The 18067-nt window shown below is 38.9% G+C and overlaps 2 protein-coding genes across 2 annotated transcripts in view; one reads left to right on the forward strand and one right to left on the reverse strand.

The window, feature by feature from the left end:
* Positions 1-5572, forward strand: part of LOC115444577 (lactase-phlorizin hydrolase) — a 22831-nt gene extending 17259 nt beyond the window's left edge. Inside the window, exons 14-18 of the mRNA XM_037442075.1 lie at positions 40-128; positions 657-804; positions 2367-2530; positions 3101-3250; positions 3874-5572. Coding sequence (XP_037297972.1) covers positions 40-128; positions 657-804; positions 2367-2530; positions 3101-3250; positions 3874-4092 — 770 coding nt within the window. The 3' untranslated portion in view covers positions 4093-5572. The remainder of the gene's footprint in view (positions 1-39; positions 129-656; positions 805-2366; positions 2531-3100; positions 3251-3873) is intronic.
* On the reverse strand, positions 5572-17483 carry LOC115444571 (DEAD-box ATP-dependent RNA helicase 13). Its single transcript, XM_030170397.2, has 13 exons — positions 17229-17483; positions 16265-16682; positions 14728-15390; positions 14488-14640; positions 13682-13835; positions 12736-12913; positions 11507-11636; positions 10963-11095; positions 10361-10450; positions 9122-9351; positions 7482-7659; positions 6205-6370; positions 5572-5706 (listed from the first exon to the last, which is right to left on the reverse strand). Exons 1-13 carry the CDS (start codon positions 17364-17366, stop codon positions 5587-5589), a joined length of 2751 nt encoding a protein of 916 aa, XP_030026257.2. The 5' UTR covers positions 17367-17483; the 3' UTR covers positions 5572-5586.
* Between the last annotated feature and the right edge of the window lie 584 nt (positions 17484-18067).

Below are 18067 nucleotides of genomic sequence, written 5' to 3' on the forward strand. Positions count from 1 at the left end.
ATATTATTTATTCCAGGGCGATAATATTATTTATTCCAGGTGAATTATCGCTGGCCAATCATTTGATATGGTACGAACCATTCACTCCTGAGGATGAGGAAATAACGAATGCAGCCAGAGAGTACATGGTAAGAGAACATGATAATTTAATCTCTACAAGACTTTATTAAGATTTGTTCTATACAGGAACATTTCGAAATCACCTTAATAAACCAATCCACATATTCGCCTTTACTTCTGCTTCCATGGTATCAAAAATCATCCATGAACAACGAATATTTTCACCAAAAATTCCAGTTTTCATTTTCTGATATTTTATCACATTGTAGTTTAGTGCGAATATGGCATGTGCTTGAGTGTATTTCTAACTGTAAATGTAATGTTACCGATACGAATTCTAGTAGAAGCATAAGGGCACGGCAAATTTGTCATACTGCGGCTGATGGTAATGGAGTATGGTTCAGACAGAGTGTTGACTGTCGAGAAATTATTATCCCTCGCCAATCGACACAATTATGCCGGCCTGTTTGTTAGTTCATGTCTTCATAATGGATAGTTACACATTCCAAGGTTTGTGTTTAGTGTGGGCTCTTAAATATGATTGTGTTTGTGTCTTGCATTAAAACTGATTTTTCTATAATATTTGTGTTTTATAGGTAGGCCGTTACTCTCATCCGATATACTCAAAGGAGGGCGGCTGGCCGCCGGTTATAGAAAAAATGATGGCTGAGAACAGCAAGGCAAAAGGATACAGAAAGTCAAACCTGCCAGCATTCACTAAAGAAGAAATTGAGTTCGTTAGAGGTAAGATAGGATTTAAAGTATCTCTTAGGATGAAGGTAGAGGTAGATAAACACCATTGGAGCGCGTAAAAACAAGTCCATATGACGTGTGTTTTTGACTGGGATTTGGAACATAATTAGGCTATCTAGGAAATGAGCAGACAAATGTTTACATATCTACTAAAACAATACAAGGCAAGACGAAGCGTATTCTTTTTAACAAATTAATTCATTTTGAATTATGTGCATCCTGTGACCAGTCGTAATTGAAATAACATTGAGCTTTTTGTTGGAACCTTGTATCAATTAGGTTTCGATGTAGGTATATGAGTTGTACCTTTTAATTAATAAAAATGATTGTTAGAAATAAAATCCAGTGCCACATTTATAGTTTCAATAAATATTGGTCACTCAGTGCCGCCTCGCATTTCACGCGTGCGGGTGTTTGTTTTGCAAGAATCAAAACAAGATCCTCGATGATAACCAATTCATACGTAACATACTTTTTATGGCGTCTCCTAAACCACTGACGCCATTACGTTGCGGCCGATGCGACATTGACAAAAGCAACACTGCTAAAGTCGTTCGCAAAACTATCCAAGACAAATCATTTCATAATTCTTCATTACGATCATCCTAACACACAAACAAGCTTATTTTCCGAATTTGGTTACATTGTCCTTCGTATCGGAATATTACATGCTTGTGTTTAGCAAAGGCAATTTTCAAAGCAATAAGCAAACTTGTTTTTTTTTATATAGGAGGCAAAGGAGCGTACGGTTTACTTGATGATCATGGCCCATAAACATCTGCAATACCAAGAGGCATAGAGATGCTTTGCCGGCCAGAGATGATGTGTCGAAGAACTGTCGTAGAATTACAATACAATAATCGAATTACTGGATTCATCGCTCTAGTGAATTTTTATTCGACTGACTCTGTGGCGTAGTTCTATTGCGTGCGCGATGACACCGCTCTGAAGATTCTGGTTTGAATTCTGAGTCGAGTAATATTTGAGTTTTGTCTGCGCAGTGTCATTTCAGAAATTTGTATGGGATAGGCTCCCTATGACGGGACGGAAATCACATGACGAAATGTGGTTGCCATTGTTGCACATCCTATCCCTTCTGGGACAAAGCCGTGGCGCATGCCAGATCCGCACGCCCTTGATTACTTAGGGTCTACTTAGAAAAACGAAACGTCGCGTCAAAACGTCGGACCGAAACGAAGAAACGACGAAATTCAAATTTAACTTTACTACCAAATTACTTCGTACCCGCCACCGTTCTGTAGCTTACCTTAGTGGTAGGAGTTTATTTTTTTTTGTAAAGAAAGCAGTGGCTTTTTATTCTCGGAGATGGTTTTATTAAGGAATGGCCAACCCTATAAGTTCTTACAAATTCCATGTCTGAAATATTTCGATGAACGGATCGGATCCGTCGTCGAATCCGTCATCGGATCCGCAACACTTCGTAATAACAAAATGTGCGATCAGTCATCTGGAGCTACGGATTTCGTTTTTCCAAGTAGACCCTAAGTAAGAGTACACACTCTTTTACCTCCTACAGAAAACTCTATTTGCAGGTACGTTCGACTTCTACGCTGTGAACCACTACACCAGCAGGCTGATACGCAGGGCGAAGGAGGGTGAGGAATTTGGTGCCTACCCATTGGGAGACGTGCCAGACGTCGGAGCTAAATATGAAATAAATCCTGATTGGAAATCTACAACTTCCTCGTGGTTCTTTGTAAGTTATTATCTGGTTATTTATTAATGGGGATTTGTTTGTTTATTCTGTATAAGTTAGCGCCGATAGCCTAGTTGGTTGTGGAACGGACTGCTGAGACGAATGTCCGCAAGTTAAAAACCCGAGCGCACACACCTCTGACTTTCTAAAATTATGTGTGTATTCTTTGTGAATTATCGCTTGCTTTAACAATGAAAACATCGTGAAGAAACCTGCACATCAGAGAAGTTCTCTATAGGAATTTCGAAGGTGTGTGAAGTCTACCAATCCGCATTAGGCCAACGTGGTGGACTAAAGCCTAATCCCTCTCAGTAGTATAGGAGGCCCGTGCCCACAGTGGGAGAGTATATAATACAGGGCTGATATTATTATTATATCTGTTTATTTAAGGAACCAGCAAACAGTACACATTAGAGAAGCTTTACATGTAAGAAGTGAAATCCTGCAGTTTCTTCCAATTTTGATGTTACCAGGCTTTTATATCTCAGAAAAGTAGATGCTTATACCGCCACTGAGACTTGGAGGATGGACTTAACACAAAGTATGTAAATATCTATTATTGTTATCCAGGTATATCCCGAAGGTTTGCGAAATCAGATCTTATGGTTAAGGAAGCAATACGGTGACATGAAGTTTATCGTCACAGAAAACGGATACGCGCGGTTAAAGGGAGTAGATGACACAGACAGAATAGAATATTACACTGAATATTTAAAACAGGTGAGTTTTTAAAGTGTCTCTTTAACTAAATGGTTTGAACGATGAGCAAGCCGCTGTGACGTTACAATTAATGTACACACCGCCATCTCGTCGACATCGAGTTGTATAATTATAAATGTAGGTAGATGTTGTAACTTTGACGTTGCGGATGACCAACACCTTAGTCCGCCCCGTGACCATGAAGGCTGCAAAGTCTTCGAAACGTCGGGAGAAAATTAAAATATAAAAACCGCGATAAAATCCGAAAAATAGTTTAATTTTAATAAATCTTTTAAAAAACGAAGCAGTCAACTACCTTATTAAAGAATACAAATAAATACTTACCCCCTAATTCATAGACGTTTTTTTATCTAAAGACGAAGTAAAGCTGTGATAAGTCTGTTTCTCAGTGCTGACAGCATGGCAATATTGAGATACAACATTAGCCAATCACAACGGCCCTATGTAGACGCACTGCGAAGGCTGCCATGCTTACAGCACTGAGAAACAGACTTGTTATCACAACAATGCTCCGTCATTAGATAAATATCGTCTATGAATAAGGGGCTTAGTTTGAATCGTTTTGTTTAGCCGGAAGCTATTTGCCCAAGACACCCACAATTTAACCTTTCTTTGATTTCTAGCTACTACGAGCCATCAAAGAAGACGGGGTGAACATCACTGGGTACACAGCGTGGACCCTCATGGACAACTTCGAATGGATGGACGGTTACATCTCCAGGTTCGGCCTCTACGAAGTGGACTTCTCGTCTCCAGAACGGACTAGGACTCCTAAAGCATCTGCAGAGTTCTACAAAAATTTAATACGACACAACTCTCTGAGCATTTATGATGAATTGTGATTATAGAAATATAATGATTTTACTTGTATTATGTACAGGGTCTTCTAAAATCTATACCCTTATTCATAGACGTTATTTATCTAAGGACGGAGCATTACTATGATACAAGTCTGTTTCTCAGATTTGTTTATCTGACAGCTTGCTGTTTGTTCAGCTTTGTTTATCTGACAGCCAACTAGATTCAAGTTGTATCTCAATATTAGCCAATCACGACGGCCCTATGTCTACGCACTGCGAAGGCTGCCGTGTCGTCTGCACTGAGAGACAGACTTGTTACTACAGTAATGCTCCGTCCTTAGATAAATAACGTCTATGAATAAGGGGGTAAAACAATATATTAAGAATGCAGTTTGTAGATTTTCTGAATCCAATGTACAAATACTCTGCACACGCATTTTGTAAATTGTTGTATTTTGGCAGATTACACGTCAAAATTTATTTATGTGTGAATTTATAAAATTTGAAACACCGGCGTGTGGAATAATAAACTAAACTTTATATTCATAAAATATACTTAACCGAATAATGCAACAAATAATTACACTTACCCAGTCCTAGATTTGTAAACAGGTGCGGCAGATTTCAGAGTACGCTAACTCTATTCAATAAATCATTCGTTTATTTAACTTTAGTGCCTTCCATAATACAAACAAACGGAAAATTATTAAGTATTTTAGAAACCTAAATACAAACATAAACCTACCTACATGGGACGGCGAAAATAAAAAGTCCTATACTCATAAAAAATATAAATCCAGCAATTACCACGGCCCCGGGGTGTCTTGTTGCACTAAGATAACTGCACGGGACCGTTCCTGTGCGATACCACGGCCCACTCTGTACAGGGGATTCAGATGTTCCCGAACTGAACCTGACGCTTTCGGTGCATACAATAAAAGGAACCACGCATTGCCGGCCTCCTCGCAGTCGCTTAGAGTACCGCGACTCCCTCTTATCCCTCTTACGACATACAGAGAGGACCATGGCGGAATTCTCTAGATGCCCATAGACCACAGGGCACAAGACACAGATGTTTAATAAAAATTATTGTGTATGCGCACCGCTAGATGGCGACACCTTACATATTCAATATAATTAACACACTAACTGGTTTCCATATGTATATTATAATTCTCTTTGCAAAATGGTAAAGTACGTTGTTACTGCCGCTATCCTAGCCGATGACATCGGGCGTTTCCGCAAGTATTCGGCTGCGCGGGCAGACTGGCAGAAGAGAAGATATGTCACGGGACGACTATTCTATTATTCTCTCTGGTTGGAAGTTGTCAAAAAAATTATAAAATTGTATTCTCTAATTATTTTTGCTAATATAATGTTTAATACTGTAAAAGAGCGTTTAACAATATGTTGCACTTTCTAATTAGTAATATTGAAGTAATAGAGTCCTTTCTAGGTAGTCTAAGTTTAAACCTTCTATGTATTAATATTTGAAATAATCATGAAAATAAAAATACCATATCTAAAAAAATATATTTATTTTTTCTTGTTTTTATTGTTCTTTTTAATAGCTTTCTCTAGCTTGAATAAAGATTCGTTCTTGCTTCTTCTTTTATCTTTCTTGATCGCTCCTGATTCTATTGCCTTCTTCATTACCTATAACAAATATTTTTATATATAATAATACAATAAACTTGCAACTGATAGCAAGTGGAGGGGAGTCATAGAATATCGAATGAGAAGAGATGTTTATCCCTCGCCAGTCGACATAATAATGCCAGCCCATTCTATAGACACGAACGTCCATATAAACTATTTGTTCAAAATATGAACTAAAATGACAACCAAAACGTCACTGCTATAACCTATTTATTCACTTGAACAACAAATAATTGTACTTATTAATATAAATGGACGCACGCACACAAACGCATACGCAAATGCACACTTACATTTTAATCCAAAAATGTACGTAATACATTTGGACATAGTGAGACTTAACACTTCATGTCTCAGTATGGCGAGCGCGGTGGAATACCAAACAATACTTTGTAATTCAAGGTGTTGGATGGTGTTTCTGCTGTTTATGGGCGGTCGTATCGCTTACCATCAGGCCAGCTTTGTGCTCGTCGCAACAACTGCAAAATAAGTTACCTGTAAAGCCTTCTCCTCTGGTTGATTCAGCGCAGTGGGATCGTTCAACGTGGGGTACTTGAACGAGAATCCTTTTGGGAACATAGGCCGTGAGAGCATGTACTCCAATTGTTTCTTTTTCGCTTGTATCGCCTTGTCTATGGACGGGTCCACTTGCTTGACTGGTCTGGTGGGGGGTTAAGGATCTAGATTGACTCATAACCCATTTGCCATCGGAATGTTAGCCGGCTAACATGACAGCTACATGACAATACGCGTGTCATGGAAAAATAAACTTATTATGTAATAAATAATAAGGTTATATTCCCGTGACACGCGTAATGTCATGCAACTGTTATGTAGCTGTCATGTTAGCCGGCTAACATGTCAAGCATTAAGTAGTTAAGTGTACGTGTGATTAGTATGTTAGTTTTGCTCACACCTACGCCCTGTGGTGAAGATATTCCGGAATAAAAAGTAAACTACATGCTTCCCAGGGTCTTGAACTATCTCCATACCAAATTGCATCAAAATCTATTCAGTGGTTCAGCCAAACTAATACTTGCGCATTTATAATAAGTATGGCATATATCCTTAGGTAGAATGCAAGTTAAAAAAAAAAGATTCTGAGTGGATTTCAATGAAATTTAACCACGAAAATGGTACACTAAAAGTAAATAAAGAATTTGGACAATTTGATATCTAAATAGTCCATATCCTAATAGACAGATAGGTTTTAAAACTGGAATATTGCTGTGAGACTTATCCCGCGTTAATACTATCACGCTGAGCCACGAACAACATTTTTTTGCACGGTAAAGTAACGTCACTTCACCTGATGGTAAGTGGATTGCGGTCCAATAAAATTACGTCTTACGATAAACGATTGCGCCTCGCCATTTGACACAACATTGTACTTTCCTATGTTTGATTTTGTACATTAATATCTAAGGGTCGTTCAAGTATTACGTAACACAATTTTTGAAGATTTTTAACCCCCCACCCCCGCATGTAACGCGCCGTAACATTTTCCTGTACTCCCCCGCCCCAGTTACGTAACTTTCAAGTGTAATTTTTTTCTAATATTCACAATTATGACACGCAAAGTACCGAAAAGCCGCTAAAATACCTTTATTGTTTTAAAATAAAAAAACCTTTGTTACGTAACGCGTTAGACGAGAGCCCCCTCCCGCGCCTGTTACGTATCGTAACGTTTTACAAGACCCCGCTCCCCTCCAAATTGCGTTACGTAACACTTGAACGGCCTCTATCAGAAATTGCTAGTTCATAAAGGATACAAGTCATCATCATCTACGATGATGTCCATCTCTCTGGCTGCCTTATCCCTCCAGCCTACGGACTGTGCCGCGCGGCGTCTCCTCAACTCCAGGGCGTCCAGGTCTCTCGCCAGCTTTACCACTTCCTTCAGCGGCGCCAGGCTGTGAGCAGGCACCGGGAATGTGGGCACTTCTGAGGCTGTGAAGTGAAGTGTGATTTATCGAAGGAAATATACTTATGCATTGACGTATATTCTATAGACATGAACGTCCATCTATTTGTTCAAAATTTGAACTAAAATGGCACTCGAAACGTTACTGTTATAACCTATTTGAATAACAAATAATTTTACTTATTTGACTAATATCTTTTATTCACAGGTTTACACTTAGACTAGAGTTCTTATATCATGAGCGCCACGCCGTGCACAACCATAAGCTGTCAATATTGACCATACAGTCAGTTTGAATGGATATCCGTTCAAATCAGTTGAACACAGTGAACGTTCGCAATGCCAAATCTAGTACGTAGTACATATTATATCGATGTACTTATGTATGTAATAAGTAGGAATTTACAATGGTCCTGTAAAGTCTTTAAATTGTTATAAGCAAAAAGATCAGCTGGCATATTTTTTTTTGCATTAATTGCCAATTGTCTTGCTGGCTCTACTTTTTTCAAAATCCATGAATGTAAATTTTTATGCGTTTAAAAAATATGGACATTGGACAGTATCTTAGAGAGTTTTCTTGAAACTACTGCGGTTAAGATAGCTGTACTTGCTGCCCCATCTCAAAAAGCCACCCTGTAGATCGATGACCGAAAACCGGCGCGCACAACACATTCACAAGCTGCGCACATGTCTGTGAATGAACATATCAGTTGCCATGACGACGCATCGCTCACACATCAACAGCTAATACAGGGTGATGTTTTGTTGACATCTATATCCCATCAATTATAATATTTTAACAACACACTGTATAGTAATGTTTAGTTAACCAATCTGCACTAAAGTGTTATTAACTCAATCAAACAAGGCCGTTCAAGTATTACGTAACGCAATTTTGTCTTGTGAAACGTGACGATGAGTTACAGGGGTGGGAGGGGGATCTCGTACAAAGCGTTATGTTACATTGTTTTTTTTGTATTTTAAAACAATAACGAAAGTGTTTTAGCGATATTCCGGTATTTTGCGTAAAACAATTGTGAATATTGCAAAAAAAAATGTCACTAGTTACATAACTTTTGGAGGGGGGGGGGGGGACGTACAGGAAAACGTTACGGCGCGTTGCATGAGGGTGTTGGGACACACACACTTGCGCAGCTATGTAAGTGCACGTGCGTAGTTGTGCGAGAACGCTGTGTCACACCATACCTCCCATATAAAAGCAACGTGCGCCTTTGTTTAATTAGTACGTCTTACGATTGGTTACTATTACCACCTAAGTACGCCACTGTGTATTAAACGTACTCTGGAGCTTTGAAATACATAATATATTCAGTGTCATCTTTGGAGTTTCATTATAGCTACAGTTGTGACTCCCATACACTACCATCAAGAACATAGCCAACTCTACAAAGGGGTGGGGGGGTCGAATATCTTCAAAAAATGAGTTACGTAACAATTGAACGGATCAAAAAAGATCAAAAAACTGACTTTTGTTCAGCGTGGCGCAGAGCTTCCCGTACAGATAGGCCTCGGCGGGCTCCATCATGAGTATGGTGAGTCCCTCGCGGCGGGCGCGCGCGGTGCGTCCGCTGCGGTGCACGTAGTTCTCGGCCGTGCGCGGCACCTGGTAGTGCACGACGTGCGCCACGTGCGGGACGTCCAGCCCGCGCGCCGCCACGTCCGTCGCCACCAGCACGCCGCGGGGGTCGTCGCGGAACCTAACGGGAATACAACCGGAATTAGGATTTATAATAATAAACAATAATATCAGCTCTGTATTATATACTGTCCCACTGCTGAGCACGGGCCTCCTCTACTACTGAGAGGGATTAGGCCTTATAGTCCACCACGCTGGCCTAGTGCGGGTTGGTAGACTTCACACACCTTCGAAATTCCTATAGAGAACTTCACAGATGTGCAGGTTTCCTCACAATGTTTTCCTTCACCGTTAAAGCGAACGATAAATTCACAAAGAATACACACATGATTTTAGAAAAGTCGGAGGTGTGTGCCCTTGGAATTTGAACCTGCGGACATTCGTCTTGTCTTGGCAGTCCGTTCCACACCCAACTAGGCTATCGCCGCTCGTCAAGACACAGCATAAGAATAATTATTATTATTTCTAAATATCAGCGGAATTAGCATTGGTGTGGCGATTGCACTGGGTCATTTTGACATTGCGTTAATAAATCAAACTATATCAGCCCTGTATTATATACTGTCCTACTGCTGGGCACTGGCCTCCTCCAGAGTACTTGCGTGCCCTCTTAGAATATTATGGGAAAAAAGACGACACGAACTTCTGTGCCGCGACATTATGATTGGTCGAGAGACTAACACGTGACTCTTGCATTGATATCTTACCCAATAATTTACATAAATATAATCAACATAAACAAACGACACCCACCTTTGTATCGTATTTTATGCCACACTATAGAGGACTGATTTATTATGACCACAGGGCAACGCCTAAATTACGAAGTTTGTTTTAGTAAATCGTAAGGCTTAGTTCAGCCGTAACTTCGCAATTACTAGCCTGAAGTTGGCGGAGGTCACCTTCTACCATATTTAACAACTTCAAGCCAGTAACCGGAGAGCGCTGGCACAGGATCAGGATAGCTGAAGGACTCTCGTTTTGGATGCTAAGACTCACTTTGGATCGCTATGCTAGCGGAGTTAGTTACTTTTGCAGTTAATGAGAAAACTCAACAATAGAAATATTACCTTTCTAGATTCTTCAATCGTTGTCTCTGCTGCATGTTTGCGTGTAGCGGTAAAGGTTTGCATTTCAACGTTGTGAGCAGTTGAGCCAACCTGGAACATGTCAAAAATACTGTTACACCAAATGGCACTCATAATACCGTCAACCCAAATGTGGAAATTACGGAGATGGAACGTTCTCGAAAGATAACGTATATCATTTATTTATCACGTAGGCGAACAAAGTTGCACTTATGATACGTCAAAACAAAGAATAAGAATAATTATTATTTCTAAACAACTATTAAAATTACTCATATAACTATGGACATTTTAAATTACGGATAAAGTTTATACAAAAGACAAGGTACAAACCGAAGTAACCAGCTCGGGCTGGTTACTCGGGTTTCATTATTGAACCTCAATTCTACTAGAGTTCCCGATCTTTTTGGATTTTTCAAGAGTGTTCCACAAACATCGATGGAACAGACGGGTATCATACCGCCACAGTCTACCCTTTAACAAATTTCATCCAAATCCTATCTGCTTCTACATTACTTCAATACTACTACTACTTCTTAACTACAAACTATAGCATATGTTAGTACATAGCGTGGATACAGTACCTTTTAACGCTGCCTATGGAGTTGCAGAACACGATGGTCCTGCCCGGATGCCGTCGCAGTATGTAGTACAAATACGGGTCCTTGTCCTCTAAAGAACACGCTATGCGACTCTCTGTGAGCGTCTCCGCGGTTCCTGTTAAGGTTATTTTTTTTTTAATTCCTCCTAGCCGAATTTCGACGACGGCCAATCTCAACGAAGATCAGCCAGGTACGCAGGAGATGTTTTAGTGCACAAGTGTGTGCCGCAATACACAAGCACTCTCTGTTCCTTCACTCTCATAGTTCGAGACGGCAATCCGACATTACCGGAGAGATCAGGCGCAAGACCAACGGCTTTACGTGCTTGCCGAGGCACAGGGGTATCACAACAACTTCCTGACTCCGAGCTGCTACTGAGTAAATCTTAATATGGAAAAACCTAGTCACAATTATTTAGGCCCGACCCGGGATTTGAACCCAGGATCTCAGCACCGCAATCGTGCCATACAACTACGCCACCGAGAGTCTTGTAAATGATTACAATTTTATGGTATACTTCACTTACCTAAGTTGGTGGCTGTGATGTCCACCACCTTGGGATCAGTCATGCCGATCATCTTGACCAGCCGGTCCAGCTTCTGCTTCGGCGTCATCTTCTGGATCTTTCTGTTCAATATCTTGCCTCTCTTCGTCACCTGGTAACAAAAGTACGGATCTTATTTTGAGTCCAGTGTTTTTTTAATGAGCAAAAAGTAAAGATTTGAGTTGAGTGATTTTCTTTTAACCAGGATGACAAAGTGAGTCCTCTGCACCTGGAGCTGTCCAAATAGAGTATCAATTGACAAGGGTTAATCCATCAGTCAACACAATGTCGACAAGTCGCTGTTATAATAAAATAATAATAATATAAGCCCTGTATTATATACTGTCCCACTGCTGAGCACGGGCCTCCTCTACTACTGAGAGGGATTAGGCCTTAGTCCACCACGCTGGCCTAGTGCGGGTCGGTAGTCTTCACACACCTTTGAAATTCCTATAAAGAAATTCTCTGGTGTGCAAGTTTTCTCACGATCTTTTCCTTCACCGTTAAAGCGAGCGATAATTCACAAAGAATACACACATGATTTTAGAAAAGTCAGAGGTGTGTGCCCTTGGGATTTGAACCTGCGGACATTCGTCTCGGCAGTCCGTTCCACAACCAACTAAGCTATCGCCGCTTTTTTTTACTGTCGCTGTCGTTGTTGGTAAGACATATTTAATATCCGCCTGGATAGCGACCACCGTGCACAAAATGTTAAAACCCGCCATAGTCCACGTAAGTATAACCGGGATCAGCCTGCATACCTATACTAGGTTCGGACAGGCCGGCATAATTGTGTCGACTGTCGAGGGGTAATCATTTCTCGTCGGTCGACATCTTTTGGGCTCCACTAGCTAATCTAGAACATGGTTTGTCCGTGTGCCAAATTCCACCCAAATCGGTTCAGCTGTTTCTGCATTTACCTTCAACAAACATTCAACATTTTCACAAACCTTCACATGTATACACCCTGTATTTTGACTCTTTACTCTTAGAGTAGTAGTAGTAGCATTAGGGCGCGTAAAATTAAAATTACTTTTAATTAATATTTATTTCGTTCGTAACTTATACTTTTTTATTTTACATCTACGGCTCAAGTAATTTATTGTAAAGTGTTATTTCCAAGTAGATAAGTATGTGGTTTCATTTGGTAACGAAATGTCAAAATGACCTGTATAAGTTATACATTATATAGGCTGTAGTGGTGTAATTACCTTCTTGCCCTTCAAATGCGCGGGCAGTTCGTGAACCATGGTGAGCGTGGCGGAGAACACGAAGTTCTGTCGCGCGTCGCGCCGCGACTCCTCCGCGTTCAGCCTCTCCAGCAACGGCTGCAACTCCTCGAAGTGGCCTCGCTCCACCATGCGGTCCGTCTCGTCTATCGCTAGGAACCTTTAAAGATCAAAATAACTTGATTTACCAGCTATAGGAAATAGGCTAACAGTAGACAGCAAAATATTGCGTTAGTGTTTCATTACTGTTGAACTTAAATAATAATCAAACGGATTATTCTTTAGATTGATTTTTTTATTTTAAAATTAATCTAGAATCAACAACAAAAAAAAACAATAAATTCAACCTTCAAAATTATTATGTCTCGTGATATCAGTTTAAGACAGTTAGTTGCTAACTTCATGTGGGTCGTTTAAGGTTTGCCGAGCAATACAACCATGGTTCAAATAAAAGGAATTACATAGCATTCCTGACGGGTAGACAGAGATGTTATTTCACTGTCACCGGGCCAGAATAGGGTACCGGACTCATTTTTGTTCTTTACTATTATCAAATATAATATAAATTATAACACAGAAGGAATTATTGAAATCCGGTAAAAAATCAGCAAGTTATAAGCCTTTGAATTTCGGTAGAAGGGGTAATTAACAAGAAACAGAAAATAGACGAAATACCCACGTGTGACGACATCGGGAATTACGACGCGTGCAAAAGAAAGAGATGAAGCGATATCCCCACATCGCGCCCACTTCTGCACATTATAATATTTTAAATATGAATTACTCGCTCATTTTTTAACCAATATTTATGCAGTTTTCGCAGGAGTGCTTCTTTTTCGTATTATTAACCATTACATATAGAATAATGTACAAAATCGAGCATAGGCCGGTCCCCTATTTGATATACAAGTAACAGTTTTATACTTACTTGACAGAGGAGAGTTGCTGCAAATGCGGCTGTCCCTGATTGACGAGCTCCCACAACCGTCCGGGAGTCGCCACGACGATCTCCGGCCCGCAGCGGAGCACCCGCTCCTGCTTTACCGCTGCCATGCCGCCGACTATCGTCGCCACTCTAATACCTGCAAATTAATGCCGGTTATTAGTCCGGTGTTAACCAGACATTTTAGATTTATATTTATTTTGTATACTGGCACGGCAAAGTGACCCCACAGCTGATGGTAAGTGGAGTGGGGTCCCATAGAATGTCGTCTGGCGAGAGATGATTAGCCCTCGACAGTCGACACAAAGCCGGCACGTTAGATCTGAATATACTCAGACTGATCCCGGAACGCGACACGCGTACGTCGGCCACTATGACGGGTTTTAACACCTTGTGTACAGTCGCTATCCGGACGAATATAAAATATATCCTACCACCAGCTAATGAACACTTTATGCAAGTATATCAAAATTTGTTTTTAATGGCTGGTCACAAAGTAAGCACCTATTGTCTCGATGACCGTGTACTATTGATGAACCATAATATGATTCTACATACTTATTGCATAATACTTGAAATTTAAATGATAATGATTGATGAAATTTTCCGAAAGGGATTCCAACGCGACTTATAAGTTCTCATATGCATCAATACGGTCTGGAAATCCGTGTAATAATCATCAGATTTTATAATAAAGGGAAGCCGATATCAATCGGGTTATATGGACTTTCGCCATTGATAGACTCACAAATTACAACAAGTATTCATTCAATGAGATTGAAAGATCTTACCCGTGTATTTAGCCGCTGCTATGATATGCCTGCTGATCTGTATTGCCAGCTCCCTGGTTGGCGTCAGGATCAGGGCGTACAACGGTTTCCCGGTTTTCACCACCACATGACCTGGTATTTCCACATTATCTATCATTTTAACCAGTCCTATGCCTGTGGGGTAAAAAATTTTATGTTAGTATTATAATTGGTACTTTTTATTATAGATACATATTTTATTTCAATAAGAAAGACACTTACTCTTTTCATTTCCAGCATTTTCGTTTTCTGCTTTAGCTTCTTCATCAGTTCCAGATTCATCATTTTCTACATCATCACCTGAGGCATTTTCAACAACTTCTTCATTACCTTCCCCACTATCTACTGATTCATCATCCATTTCACTATTGTCATCCTGTTCCGACTGTTCATCAGATTCCGCCAAGTCATCGGAATCGATCATTTCAGACAAATGTACATAGTTTTCATCATCTGAATCATCTTCCTCAGATAAATCTTTCTTCTTTCTCAAAGGCACTTCAATTTCCTCTAAATATTCTTCATCACTTTTATCATCTGCATTAGTCGCTTCATCACCACTTTCTTGGTCATCGGAATCATCCCCACTACCATATCCATCTTCTGACGATTCTTTTCCTTGATTGGTTTTAGCAGATTTGTTTATTTTAGGTTTTTTATCTTTTCTGTTTATACCTTTCGATCTTTGTTTGTTATTCAGTATTTCTTTTGCCTCTTCTACATTTTTCTTTTTAACTGATACCTTTTTATATGGTATGTCATAGACATCTAGCCCTTTGGCTTCAGCTTTTTCTTTTAGTTTCAGAATTCCTGATAATATAGGTAAAGCAAAGGCAAGTGTCTTACCACTACCAGTTTCAGCTGCACCTAGGATGTCTCGCCGACCTTGAAAAGGAAATCAAATTAATAAAATTATGGAATATATATGATTATTAGACAATCTGATAATGTTTCCTGGAAGATGCTGAATACAAGCTACCACAAACATGTTGGCCTAGGAATCTTGGAGAGACTTATGTTTAGGAGTGGACATCATCTGACTGATGATGATAAGAATAACAGAATGGTTGATTTTACTTATAAAACTAAATCTATTATCTTTCCAAAAATATTTTGATAACTATTATTAAATTATTTATGAGCACATTACAATGAAAGAAATGTCGACCAGTAAGCTTATTCGAGCAACCAGTTCCAATCTCAAGATAACACAACTTTGAAACAGTTTCAATTCCATAACGTCTTTAAGAGCTTAAGGAGGTGTTTCACCTGCTATCATCACAGTGTGGTTGCAGTTGATAACATGGTTTACTCAGAACAAACTTTTCATAATGCGACAATCTTATAATCTGCTGGTGATAGTCACAATAATATTACTTTTGCTTGTGGTAGGATATATTTAATATCCACCTGAATAATGACCACCATACGCAATGTGTTAAAACCCACCATAGTGGCCCACAAAAGAGTTTCACGGTCTGGGATTAGCCTGTATATATCCATATCCAACAGGCCAGAATATACGTGTTGACTGTTGAGACGTAATCATCTCTCGTCAGTCAACATTCTATTGGACCATACTCCACTTACCATCAGGTGCAGTGCGGTCACTCTGCCATGACCATATAAAAAATTATTAAACTGACATATACACTACAAATTCCAGTTCCACCTTACCTAACCCTTAGGAGTTATGTCTGAATTTAATTATATTAGCCAATGATATAAAAATAATAATTGATAGTTATAATAATCTTACCATGTATGGCTGCAGGTAAAGTCAACTCTTGAATTTTTGTCGGCTTTTTAAAACCCAATTCGGTTAATGCTTTCATAATGGACTCTGGTAGTTTGAATTCTGCCCACGTCAACATGTCCTCTGGAGTCAAATTGGACTGCGTTTGTGTTATATCTTCACCTAATTTCGGTTTATTTACTTTTTTATTCCCTTTATTCATATTATCTTTGTTTATAGCATTTTTCTTCTCATTTTTATCTTTTTTCTGTTTCTTTTTTTTACTATTTGGTTCTTTTATTACTTCATTGCTTTTTGATGGTATTGTTGTATTACAAGATTCTACTATAAAACCATTTGATAATTTTACTTTTTTGTTTGGAACTACTTTGAGGTCATTATCATTTTGTTTGCGTTTCTTTGTCTGTTCCTTTTCTTTTTTCTGAAAAAGTAATCACTCCATGAAAGCATAATATTTTCGCCATGTTCAAAAAATATTATGCATATTTTTCGAACATGGCTTTGGCCATATTATCAATAATAATTACAGACATGGCTCCAGTCTTTGAATTACATTAAAGATTTCTGAAGTGGAAAAGAAATGGTGGACTAGGCTGTATGACTGAGAATATTTACTTTCTCCTTTTAAAAAAGAGGAAAAAAAACAAAAAGAAGTATAATAAGATGTAATATAGGGATCCTATTTTTTCTTAATACTTTCATTATTAAGAAATGAGTGAATCCCATAATAAACGAAGAATTTTGTTATTTATTTCTTATGTTTATGCGAATGTTAGACATTAAAATTAAACTAGTTTTATCGCGATATATGTATAGATCGATTTTATAAATTTTAAAGACTTTTTTTTTTTTTATAGTGTGCTAGAGTTTTGCAAACACACGTTAAATTATAACTAACTTGTCTGTCTAGACTTTAATTATAAATACGTTACGCTAAAATAATAATACTAAAATAATAACAAAATACCTTTTTCGCTCTTTTACTATCTCTGTCCATACCGTAATCGGTACATTCTTCCAGTCCTATGAAGCCCTGGAGGTTGTCCGTCGGCACGCCTTCTAAAGCTACCGTCTCCCATTTCAAATTATGCAGCTTCTTACTCATTTTATAACATTAAAATTATAAATGCTTAGTATGAAGTATGAGCCTTATTCATAACCTCATAAACACATGTTTATGACATTTCAAACAATTTTAGAGTTGTGCAACATTGTGTTCTCAAAGAACGATAATTATCGGTTTTATACGCTCTGTGAAAATCATATCGATAAATTAAATCAAATGTAATTTTTAAAAAAAATACTGAATGTTACGACCACATGAACGTTTTCACTATTGATATTGAAATCAGAAGTCAAAGCAGTTAATTAGACTGAACACATTATGCTATTGTCGCATGCTATAAGCTTTGCATTATGACGAGCTGGACAGAGCGGTTCCCACGATGCTCTACGCGATCCTTCTCGCTGCTACCCGTGTCCCAGGGTTACACTTCTATACAACATATAAATAGAGTATTTTTGTGATGCGGCCTGACTCGACCCCTTTCGGCTAGTAGATACTATTCGTAGGACTGCAATAAGATAAGCTCGATTATATTACTATCGATTGTTCTGTAACGAAATTTTACTTTGTGAAATTCAAGCATGTATACGAAAGACTTTGTCGTTTAAATATTACGTTTTATTTCTATTGGACATGATCATACATAGACCAAGATCGTGAGCGTAATTATGTGCCATGTGGAGCCAAGTATTTGCTCTATGGTGGGCTAATTTTTCAATTGGATGCAGAAAATATAATTT

Source organism: Manduca sexta, chromosome 4 (assembly GCF_014839805.1).
Source record: "Manduca sexta isolate Smith_Timp_Sample1 chromosome 4, JHU_Msex_v1.0, whole genome shotgun sequence".
NCBI classification, from domain to species: Eukaryota; Metazoa; Arthropoda; class Insecta; order Lepidoptera; family Sphingidae; genus Manduca; species Manduca sexta.

What these genes read in the sequence shown, in the direction of transcription:
- LOC115444571 (XM_030170397.2), bottom strand. Translation starts at nt 17,366, where the DNA reads ATGAGTAAGAAGCTGCATAATTTGAAATGGGAGACGGTAGCTTTAGAA. An exon ending in CGCATTTGAAGGGCAAGAAG is followed by an intron (nt 11,637 to 12,735) that starts GTAATTACACCA and finishes TTTTGTTACCAG; the next exon opens with GTGACGAAGAGAGGCAAGAT. An exon ending in ATCGTAGATGATGATGACTT is followed by an intron (nt 6,371 to 7,481) that starts GTATCCTTTATG and finishes ACCCCCCACCAG; the next exon opens with ACCAGTCAAGCAAGTGGACC.